This window comes from Drosophila gunungcola (assembly GCF_025200985.1).
Source record: "Drosophila gunungcola strain Sukarami chromosome 2R unlocalized genomic scaffold, Dgunungcola_SK_2 000012F, whole genome shotgun sequence".
NCBI lineage: Eukaryota > Metazoa > Arthropoda > Insecta > Diptera > Drosophilidae > Drosophila > Drosophila gunungcola.
Window position 1 is genome coordinate 1,488,076 of NW_026453170.1, and position 18,201 is coordinate 1,506,276.

An 18,201-nucleotide genomic window follows, 5' to 3' on the forward strand; every position below is an offset into this window, starting at 1 on the left:
GATCATCCATTTAACTACTACATTCTGAATAAGGACTCCACTATTCTTTTTGCTGGCAGCATAAAGAAGCTCTAAATAATCTTGGGTACCGCTTACTAACAAGGTCAACCATGCTGTTCGTGTGTCTCATCTCCATTCCGTTTCCAGGTGTGATCGCCAGTCGTTTATTGATGACCTGGCCTGAGCCGCATCCATTCAGATCTTACATTGTCTATAAGGCAGCCCCCGCAACCTATATTCGCATACCAAATTTAACAAGTCTAAGACTGCGCACAATCAATGATCTTATATACATATATACACATAACATTTTTGTACTAACCAAGCATGTAGCCTCAATAAAGTCCAAAACCGACTGGTCTAAATTCTGCATCGCTTCCATGGTCCCTTCGTAGGATTCCGGGTGATGCCCGTGGCTGGTTTCAGGCGCAAGCACTTCGTTGCCAACCATCCCTTCGTTTTCTATGTGAAGTCGCATGTAGATCTGCCGATCTTTACTGGCCGGCACTTGGGCTAAGCAGCCGGTGGATTTGGAGGAAGTAAATTTAAGTTCAATGAAATAAAATAAACGACTGCCTCTTAATAGCTGTGATTGCGTCAAGTCGATGTAATTTATAGAAATACATTTGGAAAACGCATCCAGGCCTGACGGTTTCGCACGCCATCGCCGAGTTAGTATGGCAAATCGAGCAAAGATTCCCAATAGTTGATCTTCAAGTGCTAGGCGAGACACTCTAAGTATGCTCCGTTGGCTGCAAATCGGGATTCTTCTGCCGCTATTCTCTTTGGGTCGAGGGAACTTCTCATCTGGCTCGTTTAATTGTAAGTAGCGGCAGCCCAATCTTGAAGGAGTTATTTAGGGAGCGCTCCATATGCAGTGACCCTGTACAGGCAAATGCCCCCTCTGCACCAACTGGATGACTACGATCTCTGCCTGGATAGGCCCTCTGGTAGCTACTGCCTGGCATATGTGGAGATCCTTCCCAACGCCAGTTCCACTTTGTGGCACCTAATCCACGAGGTGTCGCAGGACTCTAAACATCGTTTTCGCCATGATCGCGTTTTTCGGGGCGTGTGCCTGGAAGGTTGCAAGAAAAGACTGATCGACTTATCTGAGTCGAGGGAGCATGAGGAAGGAACGTTTCTGGACCAGGAACTGATTGCCTACTACGCCAAGGTCCACCGACGAGCATCGGATGCGGATGAGAGGCTCCTCTACGAAGAGTTGGTAAACAGCTGTCTGAATCTTAAGTTCGGCGAGGAATTCTCGCTTCAGACTCGCAGCCTCATCGAATATTGTGATACGGCGGATGACCACTTGGAACATGGCAAGTAGAGTGATAAGTCTGGTAGTATTAGATTAAGGCCACTTAATGCACATGTTGGTGCATCTGCCTGCTTGATTTTCTATAGGCGTTCAATGAAGCTTGTTGAAACTTATAGGGTGAATTTTCCCAGATGGACTCGATTTGATTTTTTATGCTCTTCTGATCTGCATTCTCCTACTTACTTTGTGCTCCTCAATCTACGACTTTCGACTCAGCCAGATAAATCCGCAGCAGACAGAGAATTTCTATCGGAAGGCACCCAGCAGTCGCAGTAAGTGCAAGTTAAGTGCGGGCATAATGGCTTTTTTGCTGATTTTGGGTTGCCATCAGGGCAGCAGCTCCTTACCTCCTTCTCAATGGTCCGTAACTTCTATCGACTGATCGAGCCGCCTGTTACGGATTTATCGCGCGACGTGAGCTTCTTTGACGGGTTCCGAGTGATCGGCGTGTTTGTGGTGATCTTGGGACACACGCTAATGGTCTTCATGACGATCCCAATACAAAATCCAGAATTCTATGAGCAGTTCCTCTTCAGGTTCGAGACATCGGTGTTCCAGAATGGCAGCCTTGTAATCCAGGTGTTTTTCGTAATGAGTGGCTTCTTGCTCTACGTTAATTTTACCGAACGCCAATTGGTTAACCCCAAGACTGGCAACATCGATTGTATCACCGTGTACTTCCGTGTGTTTTTCTACAGATACTTTAGACTCCTGCCTTCGCTTGGCGCCCTCATTCTGTTCAATGGAACTCTGCTGGTGCGCCTCCAGAACGGTCCTTTTTGGCGGCATCTGACGGAGGCTGAGCGCGTTTTTTGCCGGAGCAACTGGTGGAAGAACGTGTTCTTTGTGACCAACCACATGTTGGAGGACAGTGTATGTTTTAGGCAACCTTGTGATTGTCACTCACGGTCGCGCGATATTGCTTTCCAAATCGGTATGAGTAATCGGGAAACTCTGTAATTGTGGAAATTATAATATAATCTAGTTTCCAATATAAAATGAGAGTGAGAAGATAGTTCACAGACCAAGTTAACAGTAAAATGCACTTTGTCGACAAATAGAGAACAAAAATTTTGAATAAAAAATGTTTCACATTAATAAGAACTAGAATTACCGCCACATTCACCCAAGTGATAGTATTAATCGTACTTAAATTTCAAGCTTTTGGTTTTAGAAACTTTTTTTTTGGTTTTTAATTAAATTGTTCTATAAATAATCTATAACATTTTCTAAATTTGATTTGGTTTTGTAAATATACATTTTTTTCGTTATGCATATATTATAAAACCACTTAAAAAAATTTAACTATTTTTATATAAAGTTAAAGAAACTCATGAGAAACTGTTTTAAATTGATGATTGAAAAATAGGTTTCTCTCTTCTTAGAGGAAATAAATTAATATTGCAAAGCCCAGCTAAATTTGAGCCTTGTTAAATATATCAACAAGGCCTATAATGTAGGCATACTAAGGCTGCTTCCCTATTATATTTTTAGTGTTCCCACCAGACCTGGTATTTGGGGGCGGACATGCAGCTATTTGAGCTCTTCCTGATCGTCATTGTTATAAGCAAGAAGTATGAAAGTTTCTAGTCAGGGAAACCCCTTAACGATTTGGTTTTCAGGCATCCCAATCTTACAAGGCCGTTGTACATAACTCTTTCGATCCTCGCTTTAGCAGTGCCTGCAATATTGACGTACGTTCTTGAGTTGGATGCTGTCTACCATCTTCGACCGGAGTGGGTTTTTATAATAATGGAAATGCTAATCAGCCAAATGATATATCCACACTCTCAGAACCTATCGCTACTTGTACTTCCGGCATTCTGACACATTCTACCAGATGTATCCGCCATTCTACACGAATTTGGGAGGATACCTACTTGGATTTTTGTGTGGACATCTTTACCTGAAGAAGCGGCCCCAAGGATTAGTGTTCCGGGGAAACCTTAAGTTCGAACTGGCCATGTGGCTGCTTGTGCTAGCCACGTTGGGACTGCTTTTCTCTGGCTACATCTTCATCCGCCAGGACTTTGCAAAGCCATCTCTTTGGTTGGCCTTGTACGCGGGTGTCCACAAGAACTTGTGGCTGCTGATCTGCGCGGGATTCGTATTCCTCATGTGCTGCAAAGTGGGAGGTTGGTTAAATTGGAGATTTAGATTATTTTTTGCATTCACCCACGAATCTCCGACAGGAATGGCCTATGATTTCTGCACCTTACCGCTTTTTCGGCCACTGGCAAGAATCTCGTTTCAGTCCTTCCTGTGGCACGTTGTCATCCTAAGAATAGTGGCGGGTTGTTTTAGACAGCCGGTATACGTTTCTAGCTTCTACCTGGTGAGTATTTTAATCAATTACATTTACATTTACTTATTTAAAACTTATTTTCAGATGTGCAATGTTTTAAGTGTCTTTATCATCACGCAAGTTGTGGCTGCTTTTGTGGCGATAGTACTGGAACTTCCTCTTGGAGAGGTGCTACGATGCTTAATGAAGCCGGAAACAGGTGTGTATTATCTGAGCCCTAGGAAAAAACCAGTTAAATACGCTCAATTTCAGGACGCGAAGAACCCAATCCGGTAATTCAAACGAGTCGCGCGCAGTCAGCTGTTTAGCACAACCGCACTCCGCACCAGGGTTGCAGCACATTAACGCGTTAGGCGATTGAAGGAAGGATTTTCTGGTTATCAAAGGGCTTTCAAAGTGATTTCATTATAGCTTATATTGATAAAACTAAAATCCAAAGTATTGTTGTTAAATATTCAAATTAGTTGAGGAAAAAAAACGTTTTCAAAAATTATTTTGATTTGGGATTCACAAAGTAAAAAAGGTTTTACACAAATACTAGCTGAAAATAAATAATTTCTTATCAAAATATTAAAAATCATGAAAGCATCTTCATTTAAAAAATTCAGAAATTCATACGTTTGGGAATACCCAAAATATTGGTAAGAATAAAAAAATGTTTATATCCAGGTGTATACGCAATGCAAAAAGAAATAATATTTTGTATAGCATTTTGTCTTGAAAATGTAGAACATATCTGAGCCAATAAGACCAAAGTGTTGCGTGACACACAAATTCAATTGAGTTTAAATAAAGTTTTGGATATTTTATGCAACGCAAAATGAAAATACTGTGTGCCAAAGGTTATATGTCTGAGAACGGATTTTAAGCAACATAAAAACCCTACAAAACTAGCTAGTGTAATAAGACCCAAGCAAATCTGGAATGAATCATAGCTAGTTTTGGCTATTTTGCCGGCCGTCATCGCCGCAGGTGGCAACACTGAGCAAATGAACGCAAACGCCTAGTGAACTGCGCTGATATCAACAACTCGCCTCGAACAACAGTGTCGAACTTGCTCTTAGATGCTCTGCGCGCTCTCGTCGGCATTTTTGTACTCGTCCCGTCTTTCTGCTGACTGAAAAGTCTTGAAGTAGTGCCTTAAATTCCCAGTCGTGTGCAAAATCTTTAGTCGAAACACCCCGCTGAATGCGCTGGCCCCAGTGAGTGATTAAAAAAGTGAGTGGTATTTTGGTTTCTTGCAGCCGCTTTTGCGCTGCCACATTAAATGTCATGAGCAATGAATCACGGCGGATATTTTTGCGGATTATAAATAATTCTGCTCGGTGTCAGCGGCAGCTGAGCATTTTCCAGGCAACATTGCAATTGGCCGATGCAAATGCGGCGCTTAAGTAATAAACGCGCGTATTACAAAATCATTAAAAATCACGGTAAAAAATAAGTGCGACAGCCGCCGTGCGACTGTGTGTCTGTGCGCCGAGTGTGCTAGTGTGCGTGCTTTCTTGTGCGAGCGGAGCGGCGAACGCAGTGCATGTGAAGAGTACCGCTATAAAAGTTCAGCCATCTGCTCTCCCGCTCGCTCACCGTGTTATATGAGTCCAACACCCAAAAAAGGGAATAAAGAGAGCGAAGCAGCGTCTTTGGCCAGCGCCAGTGCCGAAAAACGTTGCAAAAACGAGCGAAAGAAATCAAACAATTCGCAGTCGAATTTGTTGTTTCGCACTTGATTGTATTAATTGTTTTTTGTATTTCTTCGCATTTCGGTATAATTTGTGTGGCTTTTCCGGCTCTCACTTGTTTACGCTGCGCGGGAGCAGTATAGTGAGCAAGGGAGAGCGGTGGACTGCTCGAGAAAGAGAAAGGGGAGAGGAGAGAGAGTGTGCCAATTGTTGCTGGCCGAAGCAACAAGTTACTGGTGGAGAGGGTGTCGCGGGGCAAGTGCGTGCTGAGGGCGCCAAAATATGCTGGATTTTGAAATACGGAATATCTGTCAGCCATGAACGTGGCTTCCATTCGGCCCGAGCGCAGAATTACGGTTCATTTCGTGTGTGCGAGCGAGCAAGTGTGAAAAACAAGCGACCTCCAGCGGCGTCTTGGAAAGTGAGAGCGAGCGAGAGAGCACAGCATACGCCCCCACGCACAGCTACATATTTCGGTTGCCCCCAAATGGGTTTAGCAGCGACACTTAGCCAACACCAATTAGTGACAAAAATATGAAAAATGCACTGGAATGAAGCACACTCACACTTGCACGCTCGCAGATCGCGCTTATGCGTCAGCTAATGTCGCGATCACTCGCAGCCAACAGCTGTTCGGCCACGATCGCAAAACAGGCGCGAGTATAAACGCCGATAAGGTGGCCAACAAACAACATAAAACTGGAAAGCAAGTTTATTGCGGCAAGCCACTGTTCGGAGTATCTGCATAAATGGAAAGCTATTAATATAATCGTCCGATTCAGACAGATCCTTCCAAAAGCAGGTATAGGGTGAAGTTTACTTCATAATAACAAAAAACTACAGAAAACAACACAAAAAGGGTAGTTTGAGTCAACAAATTTTACTGTAAATATACTTTAAAAACTACATATAACTATTTTGCTTTCCTAGTTATTTATTTTTTGTCGGGCATTGTTTTTATTTACTGTAAAATTTTATTTATTCCGTTAATTAAGTTATTTAAAAAAAAAAAACAAAACTTGGGTTCTTATCGATGTTATATATCGTGTGTCTTTTTAAATATTTTAAATAAATTTAAAAAATTATAAGTTTACTGCTTTAGGGTTTGAATTTCATTAAAATCGGCCGTCTATATCATATAGCTCAAATGGAACCAATCCAATTATTAAACAAATGAATGACAAAAAGCGTTATCTTCTATATTTTTAAATTTATTTTAAAATTTTATTGAACATAGTAATGGCTTAATAATTTAAAAAAAAGGAGTTATTATTTAGATCGGAAAACTATTTCATGTATGTAGCTGCCATAGGAACCATCGAAAAATGTGCAATAAATCATCATAGCTTTAAACTTTTTAAACATACATATACGTATATTATTCGAAATTATGTTTTCAAGAATATTTAATTTTTGCAATAGCTGAAAGGCCGAAGTTTGCTTTTTTACTTAAAAAGCGATTTTAATGATGTTGCCAGAAATACTGATTAAGGCAGTTTAAAAATAGTCCTTACACATCTGATATAATCGAAACACCCGTTATACCGAGGGTATTGGAGCTACCACAGCAGCCGCCCAGTCTGACTAAGCGCAAATGGAAATGCAAAATATAGCAACAAATGGGCGGCGGAGTAGGGAAACGCGAAGAGAAGGAAGAACATTCAGCAATTAAGACAGCAACACAAGACAGCGCCACTTGCGATGGGGTTGGGGGAGGGGGAGGGGGAGCGGCAGGGGGTGTCGGGCGGGGCACTGCATATGCATGTGGTTAAATTTAGCAGCAGAGTTCCACTTTCACTCGGTCTGCGACGACACCCACTGTTGCAACAAGCCAGCGAGTCTGCCGCGACACTTGCGCGCTTTTTGTCAAAAACTTTGGCTAATCGCCGTCAGGCACGCACACTCTTCGAGCAGTTTGATGAACCTTCGCATACACATACTCGCTGCATATCCAATGACGTTGCACCAGCATCAATGACATCATCATCATCATGAAGTCGTCTCGAACGGCGAAAGTTTCCAGTGCAGCCGACAGCCGATAAACAGTGGGCCCCTTATCACGGATGACTCACACACTGTGGCACTGTGATCATTGGCCGGCTGATTAGGTGTCGCTCCAGAGGTGCACTGGGAAAAAAATGACCGACCACGTACCTGCAGTTGAATTTGATATGAAACAAGAGAGGAAGCAAATTCGGCAAGCCGAAGTTCATTAACCTTTGCAAAAATTAAATATTCTTGAAGACATTAAAATTATGATTTACTTGAGTGTATGTTTAAAAGCATTGAAGCTATGATGACTTGCAGCTCAATTATTTGAGTTCCTATGGACAGCTATATGATATCGTTTTCCGATTTTAATAAAATTAAAAGCGTAATTCTGAAATATTTAACCATTACTAATGTCGAAGGTTAAAATAATTAAAAAACAGCAAAGTTATAATTTTTTTCATGTATTTTTCATTTCATTATACTACTTGCAATAGAAAGTTTCATGCAGATAGCTTTAAAACTGAGAGACTAGTTTGCGTAGAAACGGACGGACAGAAGGACATGGCTAGATCGACTCTTCTAGTGATACTGATCAAGAATATATATACTTTATAGGTTCGGAATCGTCTTCTTCACTGCGTTGCAAACTTCTAACTGAAATTATAATACCCTCTGCAATGGTATAAAAACCCAAAAAGGTATTTCAACCCATTGAAATTAAATATTCAAATATCAAAATTACAATTATTAAACTGAACATTATAAACAGCAGAGTTTTCAACTTTAATAATGAGTATATATAATACTCGTGATAAATTTAAGAGAGTTATTTCCGAAGCAAAAAGTACAATCTATTGTTTTTCTCGCAAACTCAGGTTCAATACCTGCATTAGTGAAAAAATACTTCAAACAAAATATGCTTTTATTTAAAAATCTTTGTGAATTTCAAGACCCTTATATAAACAATTTAAAAGTGTGAGTCAAAATTATTTACTATTTTCGCAATGACCATTTGAAAGATCGCTTTTCGAGTGTATGTGGGAATGGAGATGTCATCATAACGGGGCGCCAGCCGCCACAATTGGAGCTGTGTCCCATTCCATCACCACTTTATTTTAACCCTAAGAGTGTATTATTTTTTGCTCACGCCCCATTGCACTGCTGCTGGAAACTACTCGTACTACGCTTAATTGACTGCACACCCAAGTCAGTCGAGCGGGAGGTGCTAAAGGGGACACATTGCGTTTTAGTCACGCCGCCAAGAAACAAATACAATACAAGCAAGCATTTGTTAGCAATTAGAATTGACCCGGTGAACACAACGTGTCGACAAAGCGCCAAGATTTGCAATCAAGCATTAAGTCAATTTGCGGCCCGTCCCGGATCGCTGGACCATTGCGATTGCATCAATTGACAAGCAGTTGCATCTCGCGCGATAGCAACACAAATTGGTGAAGGGCCCACAACAACGCCATTGTCAATCGATTTACACGACTATGAGACACTGACTCCTGAAAGTTGGTTGACATCGGTTGAGGAATTTGCATTGATTACTAGCAGTCTGTATTTCTGGCATTTATATCTAATAGATTCTAAAACGGACTAGGAGTATATTGCAATTGTTCTGGACTTAATGCACGTAAAGGAGTCTCGTAGGAATTGATCCTAACAATTAAATCTGACCAAAATTCCATTTAAGTGGTTTCATTGTTCATGAATCTATTTTCGGACCTCGGACCTAAAACTTATATCAGTGGAACTGAATGTTTGGTTTAAGCCACTGTACCGGACCGTGTTCAACCCAATGTTGTGCAGTCAATCACATTTGCAATTTTCATTTGCTCACAGAGTTTGCTCTAAGTTTTAGTTGCTGATTAAACCAGCGAAGAGTTCAAGACTACTTGGTGCCGAAGAGGCCACATATTTGGCATTTGCGAGCTATAATTGCGAATGCAATTGGGATTCTGCGGGGGAGTGGGAGTGCTTGCCCCGACGATGATAGCTCAGGCATGACAGATGCCAGCGATGCCAAAAAAATAAATAAACACATCAAATGCGATTTACAACGCTCCTACGTGCGCTTGTGCGCTTGTGTTTGTGTATGAAAATTTAATTTCGCCTAAGATGATTTAATTTTCTATTAATAAGTTTGACCTTCAGCTGCGAAACAAAAATTTTCCCGCCTGCAAACGAAGGTGTTTGGCATATAAACATATAAATAACAGCGCATACATACACCGCAGATATAGATAAATTCTGACTATACCGCTTTGGAATATATTCCGTTTGGTGCCGAACATTTCAGCGTCGCTTTAGTTTCTATAGGCGTAGCACTTAACATTATCTCTGTGGTGTTTAGCCAACTCCTAGCTGATATTTCTTTATCAGTCGAGGGGCCACGTCGATAGGACAGACCAGACCCTCCGCCAACACTCACCCAAGAATCAAGAACCACGAACCAAGTAGCCTGGTGCTCACCTTGTGGCCCAAAATATCTATTCAGTGTGGATAGTAATCGACTATCGGGCTCTGCTTTGGTGTCAGTTTTTAAGGGGTCAATGACAAAGTTAAGTGCTTGCAATAAATATGGATATCTTCGAGCAAAACAAAGCGAAAAAAGTAAAATATTTTTATGGAACTTTTCTGATTAAAAACGAAAGCTGCTTGGAGGCAAAGTTTAGTCAGCCTGTTGTCGGCCTCGGCCCAACCCAGAAATGATTTCTGCGGCTGCTCGCAGCACGTAGTTATCTAGAAGTCTCTCGGAGTGTTAGGTATGGGTTTTGGGTTAAGGTTCGGGTTCGGTTTCGGGTACGGGTTAGGTTTTTACTCGGCCATAACTCACGTGTTGGCAGGCTATTCATTACTGGAGTGAGTATTTCAGCACTATGATGTCATATAAAAGAAAGGGGTTCGTCTCGCTGGCCAACTGATAATTCGACACGTTCATTAATGAAAGTGGCGCCATTCGAGGCAAATGGCAGGTGGCAGGTGGCAGGTGAAAGCGTTCTAGGCGCCTTGTCTCGTTTCCGGCGATTTCATACGCCGATATTTTGATGCCATAACCAATTTTGATGCAACCATTCGCGGACGAAGTCAGCTCGTCAATAGCAAGCTGTGAATGGGAAAGCTCATTGATTTTCGCAACAAGCGATATTTGCATATGCTAATTTATTGAACTAATCGAGGCTGCGATGCGCGGTGAAAGAAAAACGCGTTAAGTAAATACATCAGCGAGCGAAGCTGAAAGCGAATAACAATCTAACTTGGCCGGTTTATGCGCGGCTAGTAACACGAACAATGTTATGTTCGCAATATCGTATAGACAACTGCAACCAAAATCATTTGAAAAATCCACCTGTGTCACAGGCTTTCTTAAGTTTGTAGTGTACACTTGGTCATATTTTGGATTGCCGCCCAATAACCTTCGTATTCCCGTTTTCATTCCAGAGTTAGACGTAGAGAAACTCAGGACTGACCACTGACCCAACCACTGCAGCATCAAGATGTCGTTCCGCGTGGTACGCAGCTCCAAATTCCGCCACGTCTACGGACAGGCATTGAAGCGGGAGCAGTGCTACGACAACATACGGGTATCCAAGTCCAGCTGGGACTCCACATTCTGCGCGGTGAATCCCAAGTTCCTGGCCATCATCGTGGAGTCGGCGGGCGGCGGAGCCTTCATCGTCTTGCCACACAACAAAGTGAGTGCCCCAACGGACCTATTACAGCTGCAGCGCTCTAAACGCGTATTCCCCAACGCCGCCAGCTTGGTGGGTATAGGGCCCTTTTTGGCATAAAGTTTGCGGCCATTTGCGGGCTTGTTGCCACGTCGCGAGTGACGTGGACGGATTTCGCATGACTCCCCCTCCCCCTTCCCCTCCTTATTCCTCTCCCACAAATCCCCACAAGTAATTATAAATAGTTATGAATTCGGCTACTCTCGCGGCAGCGGTTCTCGTAGCTGGCGCACTTTTGTAATTTGGCCCACAGCCAACATGACAAACAAAATCGTCTAATTTTAGAGAGAGAGAGAGAGAGACGCAGGAGCAAATTGATAGTTGGGCGAATCATTGCAGGGAAACGCACACTCTGCTCAGCGTATTATTCCGCAATAAATTGTTTATAATTGTTTATATATTCAAACCAACTCATTTTCACTCTCCGAAATCATTTGGCCAGTGTGCTCCAAATCGAGCCACATGAGCCACATTAGCTTCCGTTCAGCTGTCGCAGCTCCAGCAGAAGTGTGGGTGGCAGTCTCTCCTCGCGACCCATGCTCCGCTCCTCTTTTGGTCAAAACGTATTTGGAGGCAGGCCGGGTGTCGTTCTAATTGGAACAAATTTGTATGCAAAACGCGCGGCAGCCTCTAAGAGCGTTTTTTCCCTGACTTCTTTACGGTTAAGCAGCTGCCGTCGCTTCTTTAAGTGACGATTTCTATGTAGAGCTGCTTTCACACGCCCTATATTACTTAGTTTATGGGCACTGGACTTGGCCAGTTGCAGAGCGAGGCAGGGGTAGATGATAAGTGAGATCCATCAAGTCGCCAAGGTTGGCCGCATCTGGCAAGTGTGGAATTGAGCAAGCAAAAGTTCTTGAACAACTAAAATAGATTTATATGCTTGGAAATTTTCTGAAAACCATATTGTAATTCACATTTTTTTTTACTACTTTGTTAGGCAGACACAGTAAAATTGTATGTCTAAATATGCTAATATGAATAATATTCAATAATAATAATAATAATGTTTAAAATTCACAATCCAATAGAATTACTATAGAAGCTATTTCAAAACCATCAACAAAAATATTAAGCTCAAATTTGTTTCAATCTCTAAAATTATTGAATTAAAAAAATTATCTTATAAAGTTGGCATGCAGAAGAGATTTAAATAAAAAAAATGATCAAACAAACTACTCATATGTTCCGTGAAATATATGACTTTCCAAACATTCAAAGGAAATTTAGACTGATTTTTCACAACGTCTGATTTTTCAAATAATTTTCACATGAATGTTGTCGTAAATACTAATAACAAAATATAAAAAATGTCAAGAGTTCAATAAGTCTTCCTCGTATTAAAATATATAAATTTTGATAAGTAAAATTGTTTCGGGTGCAAGTATGTTAAGAAAATATATTCCATTCCTAATTGGCACTCAGATTCGTAACAAGACTAATAAATTATAACTTATTTAAAAATAATTGGATACTTTTAAAATTATTAAACAGGTAGAAGAATGCGAAACTGACAAAACAAAACACCGCTGTTGAAAAGTTTGACGTTTAGTTTAGTCCATTATGCCATATGCTTCTTTTCCCAGTTTTTTGGCGAAAGTTATCCACTTGCAAACTTTCTATGGGTTGAACGCAATGCTTAGTACCAGTCGGCTTGAAGTTTGGAATTATGAAATGCTTGCTTCGCAGATTGGCGGATATAGCAGAACCGACTGCAGTCGGAGTCGACTATAAATAATAGCTCAGGAATTGGGCCAATGGGTCGCGAGGTTGCAGTTTTCCACTGGTGATGACATCGACGTCGATTAATTAGTTCACGTTGGATTGTCGTACTAATTGGAGTTTAATGGGTTATTTTTTCAGGTTGGTCGCATAGCGGCAGACCATCCGTTGGTGGGCGGACACAAGGGTCCCGTGCTGGACATCGCCTGGTGCCCCCACAACGACAATGTGATCGCTTCCGGCTCGGAGGACTGCGTGGTCAAGGTGTGGCAGATACCCGACGGCGGCCTGTCGCGCACGCTCACCGAACCCGTGGTCGACCTGGTCTTCCACCAGCGTCGCGTGGGTCTGGTGCTGTGGCACCCCTCGGCCCTCAATGTGCTGCTCACCGCCGGCTCCGACAACCAGGTGAGCAAGTGCTAGTCTTTCTTTCCAAACCAATTGCTAATACCTTCTCTGCTTGCTTAAGGTTGTTATCTGGAACGTGGGCACTGGCGAAATGCTCGTGCACATCGACTCCCACCCGGACATCGTGTACAGCGCCTGCTTCAACTGGGACGGCTCCAAACTGGTCACCACCTGCAAGGACAAGAAGATCCGCATCTACGATCCGCGCAACGGCGAGCTGGAGAGCGAAGCCATGTGCCACGAGGGCTCCAAGGCCACGAGAGCAATCTTCCTGCGCCACGGTTTGATCTTCACCACGGGCTTCAATCGCAGCTCGGAGCGCCAGTACTCCCTGCGCGCACCGGACGCCCTCAACGAGCCCATCGTCATGGTGGAGCTCGATACGTCCAACGGCGTAATGTTCCCGCTCTACGACGCAGACACGAACATGATATACCTGTGCGGCAAGGGTGACTCGGTCATCAGGTATTTCGAGGTCTGTAAAGGATGGAATCTTGCAGTAACTTTAAGATCTAATTTAATTACCAACGCCTTGGTTCACAGGTAACGCCAGAGCCTCCGTTCGTGCACTATATCAACACGTTTCAGACGACAGAGCCGCAGCGTGGTATTGGCCTAATGCCCAAGCGCGGCTGCGATGTCACCACCTGTGAGGTGGCCAAGTTCTACCGCATGAACAACAACGGTCTGTGCCAGGTCATTTCGATGACCGTGCCGCGCAAATCGGATCTCTTCCAGGAGGATCTCTACCCCGACACACTGGCGGAGGATGCCGCCATCACCGCCGAGGAGTGGATCGACGGCAAGGATGCGGACCCCATCGTATTTTCGCTTAAAGTAAGTGGCCAATGTGGCCAAAGTGGCGATGCCACTCCGCTTTCTCTTCCGCGTTGGAAATACAGCGCTTCCAGCCGAATGCGGTGAAGGTTCGGCCACCATGCCAGCCATTCTGCCGGCGATCTGAGCGTACAAGATATAGGATATCAGCATGCAGGCTCGCAGGGCTGGTCCACAGGTGGCAATGCGGCTCGAAGTCGATGAGGCAGCCGCTGCCACTGTGGGCGCCCTTCTCCAATGTATTCCAACGGCTTTTGCAATTGCTTTTTGTTGCCAGTCAAATGGGCCGCCAAGTGAGCTTCTCGTGGGCTACGTTTGACGCTCAATTCCTGGATTTGTCGGTGGCTACCAGCGTGTAATGCCTGCGCTTGCTTTGCTTGCGTTCCTTTCTGCGTTTTCTACGTTTGTGTCTCGTCCGCCCAGCCACAGTCCACTCACTCACATTAACTACAAACCTCAGTATTGTGTTTATTTTAAGACCGAGCTTTTGCCCTATTAGATGTGGATTGAGTATTTTTCATAAGTTTTCTTCCTAGTGCAAGTATTGCATATAGCTCCCATAAAAACAATCAAAAAAAAAAAAAGAAATTAATCAAAATTATAACTTCGCGGTTTTTAAATTTGTTTTTAAATTCATCGAGATACAATAATGGTTTTAATTTTATTAAAATCCCACTACTATATCATATAGCTCCATGGGAACTAAACAAAAATTAAAATAGGAATTATATGTTCGCTGTTTCTCAATTTTGTTTTATTTCTTTCAGAATAATTATTTCTTAAAAAATCAGAATTTCGGTTTTTATTTATTTTAAATAGGAAAACGATGTTCTAAAGATTTCATAGTTTTTGCATTAGCTGCAAGAGTATATAAACTTCAAATTGTCAAAATTGGTTTCCTTTCTTATTTTAACTTCGGTTAGACAGTTAGTAAAGACTTATTAAAAGTGGGTTAGTTATATTTTACTAAATAGTATATTTCTTTAGCTTTGTATAAACCAAAAGGCTGGTTAAAGAGTCCTTCCCAATGTCCACATTGTAATCTAAGCTGGATGCAGTAAATTGCCGCACACACACGTATACACACTTGGCCCTAACACGCACGCGATCATGCGTGGCGCTTGTTGTTGTGTTCATTGTTCCTTGTTGTGTTCTGAAAGGAACAGATTTTCTAATCCACCTAATCAGGATCGCGTTTCCATTGTGCAGGGTGGCTACGTGTCCTCGTCGGTCAACAAGTCGCTGCCGGCGAAGAAGGCGGGCAACATTCTCAACAAGCCCAGAGGCGATGGTGGCAGCTCCGGAGCAGCAAGCAGCAGTGCGGGTGGTGGTTCCTACGCGTCCGGAAACAACAACGAGGCTAACGAGGGCGGACCGCCGGCAGCAGTTTTGTCGGTGAGTATGGAGTATGGATTGCTGCGAGGGCTTGTCCACTAACCCATTGGTTTTTGTGTCAAAAGGAAAAGGACCTGCGCACCATCCAGGACGAGATCCGCAAACTTAAGGCGATCATCGTCAAGCAGGAGAACCGTATTCGCGCCCTCGAGGCCAAGGAGGACGCCCGCAACAAGAATGGAAGCGATGCCGCGCCTGCCTCGGCGGCAGCAGCCTCCTCTGACGGCAAAGCCAGCGAAAGTGCCAACGACCACGCGTCCACATCAGCAGCAACGGCGAAGGACGAGGACTAGGTCCAGCGATAGAACCAGGACTGGACTGATGAACATGGGCGGAATGGATTGGAGGAGAGACAGAGAACTGCTTGTAGAAGCTCGTAGTTACCGCTTAATTTCTCTAAAGCAACATAACGTTCATTTCGTACGCACCGAGGCGAAATCGGAAACGAGAAGGAGTTATCGTCTACTATGATTATGGTTTCGATTATTTATTTTGTATAATTTAATATTAGGTCCTTAGCGAGCGAAATCAGTTGAGTGTGGCACAGATAGGGTTAGAAAGAGCCGAACAATAACCATAAAATCGATCATTTGCGAGCAGAGCTGGACGGTTAACGTATAAAACATAACATAAACTACATCCTGCCAAAAATATATAAAAACCTAACGAACTACCTACGATTTGCGCCCAAAATCAAGCAGAGCGAAGGGCAGACACTCGGTCCTTCGGTCGTCTTATTGTAACGCGAGTATAAAATTGTTGTAAATTTAACAAAGGCAAATCATAGACTAAACCTCAATCACCTAAGAGTTAACATTTACCTACCAAATTTGTACGAGCTCCTTTCTATAACGTCTGTATATTTGTACGTCCCGAATGTTTTCATGACAATAGCTGATAGATTTGATACTGTTCATCCTAGCTGGGGCCCCCTTAATCAGCCACTTTCCTTTGCGAATTTTTGTGTCAAACATTACGAATTTAGTGAGGAAGTGATGGGGGCCATCGGATTTAATTCGTTTTCATAATCAAAATTTTATTGTTCAAACTAATGATAAGCTGTATTTTGAAATAATAAGAATAACAATAAATGCAACAAAATCAGAAAGAAAATGAGAAACCAACGAAAACATTTTTTAAACATTTATTTCATTTTTATGTTTTTGCATTTTTTTTATTATTTTCTTATATGCTACAAAAATAGAGAGCGAGACCATCACTAAATGCCTACCGATTTTGTAAACTTATTGAATTAAAAAATGCTGACTATATACCTATGTATACATAAATACTCTATATACAAATAATTTACAATTTGATACGGAATAAAACAATATACAAACAATGCCAGAAAAACTCGCTTGCTGCTAACTTGAGAAGGATCACCACGATCATTTAATTTTTGAAAATAAGTATACTGAATTTGGAGATTGAGAACTGTTCTCAGTTTTTAACTGTCGGAGTCGCTTTGTGATAGCATTATAAATAATTGACAACTTTTAGTTGCAGAAATATGGACATGCTCTATTCATTTGTGGAAGCTCATTTGTTTGGCTCAATTGAATATGCAAATGCATTTAAATTCTGCCTAAACGGCTTTGAAGCATTTTGCAAATTTGTTGCGTGTAATTATTACCTCGGCTGAAAAAATGCAATTACAATTTACGTGTATAACGATTCTGACATTTTAATTAAACTTGCCCGAGTGTGCTTTGTGGGTGCGCGGTGCAATTATGATAGAGTGTGCTGCCAACCAACCAAGTTGTTGATTTAATTAAAATTATGTTTGTTATGCAATTTGGCTCAATGCAAGTAGCAGCGATTGCTGGTAGCAATTTGTTGACCTTTTCTATTAGTCAACAGTGCATGCGGTAACAGAGCTGAAGAGTGCTCATTGGCGCGATCAAAAATCCGGCTAGATAACATGACCGAAAGTTAAACTAAATTCGAAATGTGTGGCATATTTTTGGTTGTTCCTTTAAAGCTTAAACATAAATCACAGAATTGTTAGGCCAATCCATGGATAAACTTCTCAAAAATATATGTAAGTAAATACATTTTGGGGTAGCTCTGTATTAAAAATCTAAAATAATTATAACGTTTAAACCAGTGATTAAAGCCAAATCAAATATCGGTTTCGGTTACAGTTACAACCAATATGACTATTTTGATTTTGGTTTTGGTAAATATTTTTTGTATTGGTTACAGTTACGGTATTGTACCGGTAAATAAAACATCATTTTTTATTTCAAATATTAGTACTTTATACTATGTTGTAAATACATACATATTTAGTACCTAAACGCACTTTATTTTATATGCACTGCTTATGACAAATTAGTATGTATTTTGAAATTATAAATCGCTTTTTTTTACATACATACATATGTAGTAAACGGATTTTTGTTCATATGTTTATTTTCCTTGCGTGATATACATACTATAATTCTTAGAAGTCTTACGACCTTTATTATAAAAATAAAATTTTGCAGAACCGGAACAAAGTTTCGGTTTTGGTTTCGGTTATTCCGGTTGCTATTTATTTCGGTTATTGTTTCGTTCTGGACACAAATATGTTCCACAACGAACAAACATCAAAACATCAAAACATGTTTATTATTAGAACTCAATAGTTGGTGAACGGATTCGTGTTTTGTGATGCTTCAATAACAATGCCATTTGCAGCTCTTTGGCAAATAATATCTAACGTTTATTTATGGTTATCACATTTCTTCTAATTTCTCAAAGAGTTCAGAGCGCTCTAATAAATCGGCTCACAAAAGTTTGTTGATGAAAAAG

The 18,201-nt window shown here is 41.8% G+C and overlaps 2 protein-coding genes across 7 annotated transcripts; both read left to right on the forward strand.

Annotated features, from left to right (window-relative positions):
- The first annotated feature begins 530 nt into the window (after positions 1-530).
- On the forward strand, positions 531-4,267 carry LOC128255991 (nose resistant to fluoxetine protein 6). 3 transcript variants are annotated; one of them, XM_052985967.1, is made up of 10 exons: positions 531-822; positions 879-1,328; positions 1,459-1,599; positions 1,659-2,200; positions 2,822-2,901; positions 2,950-3,063; positions 3,122-3,462; positions 3,520-3,662; positions 3,717-3,831; positions 3,885-4,266. In XM_052985967.1, the coding sequence occupies exons 1-10, from the start codon at positions 741-743 to the stop codon at positions 3,938-3,940; spliced, it is 2,064 nt and encodes a 687-aa protein (XP_052841927.1). In that variant the 5' UTR covers positions 531-740; the 3' UTR covers positions 3,941-4,266. The 3 variants fall into 3 exon arrangements, with proteins under 3 accessions (XP_052841927.1, XP_052841928.1, XP_052841929.1); XM_052985968.1 differs by lacking the exons at positions 1,659-2,200; positions 2,822-2,901 and having other exon boundaries at positions 1,459-1,609; positions 3,885-4,267; XM_052985969.1 differs by lacking the exons at positions 3,122-3,462; positions 3,520-3,662; positions 3,717-3,831; positions 3,885-4,266 and having other exon boundaries at positions 1,659-2,261; positions 2,950-3,060.
- Positions 4,268-4,652: 385 nt separating this feature from the next.
- Positions 4,653-16,532, forward strand: LOC128255684 (coronin-1C-A). Of its 4 annotated transcripts, XM_052985377.1 has the most exons (8): positions 5,358-6,113; positions 7,919-8,001; positions 10,751-11,004; positions 12,904-13,170; positions 13,232-13,645; positions 13,714-14,007; positions 15,196-15,402; positions 15,468-16,532. In XM_052985377.1, the coding sequence occupies exons 3-8, from the start codon at positions 10,807-10,809 to the stop codon at positions 15,693-15,695; spliced, it is 1,608 nt and encodes a 535-aa protein (XP_052841337.1). In that variant the 5' UTR covers positions 5,358-6,113; positions 7,919-8,001; positions 10,751-10,806; the 3' UTR covers positions 15,696-16,532. The 4 variants fall into 4 exon arrangements, with proteins under 4 accessions (XP_052841335.1, XP_052841339.1, XP_052841337.1 ...); XM_052985375.1 differs by lacking the exons at positions 5,358-6,113; positions 7,919-8,001 and adding an exon at positions 4,653-4,850; XM_052985379.1 differs by lacking the exons at positions 5,358-6,113; positions 7,919-8,001 and adding an exon at positions 4,653-4,850 and having other exon boundaries at positions 15,217-15,402.
- The last annotated feature ends 1,669 nt before the right edge of the window (positions 16,533-18,201 follow it).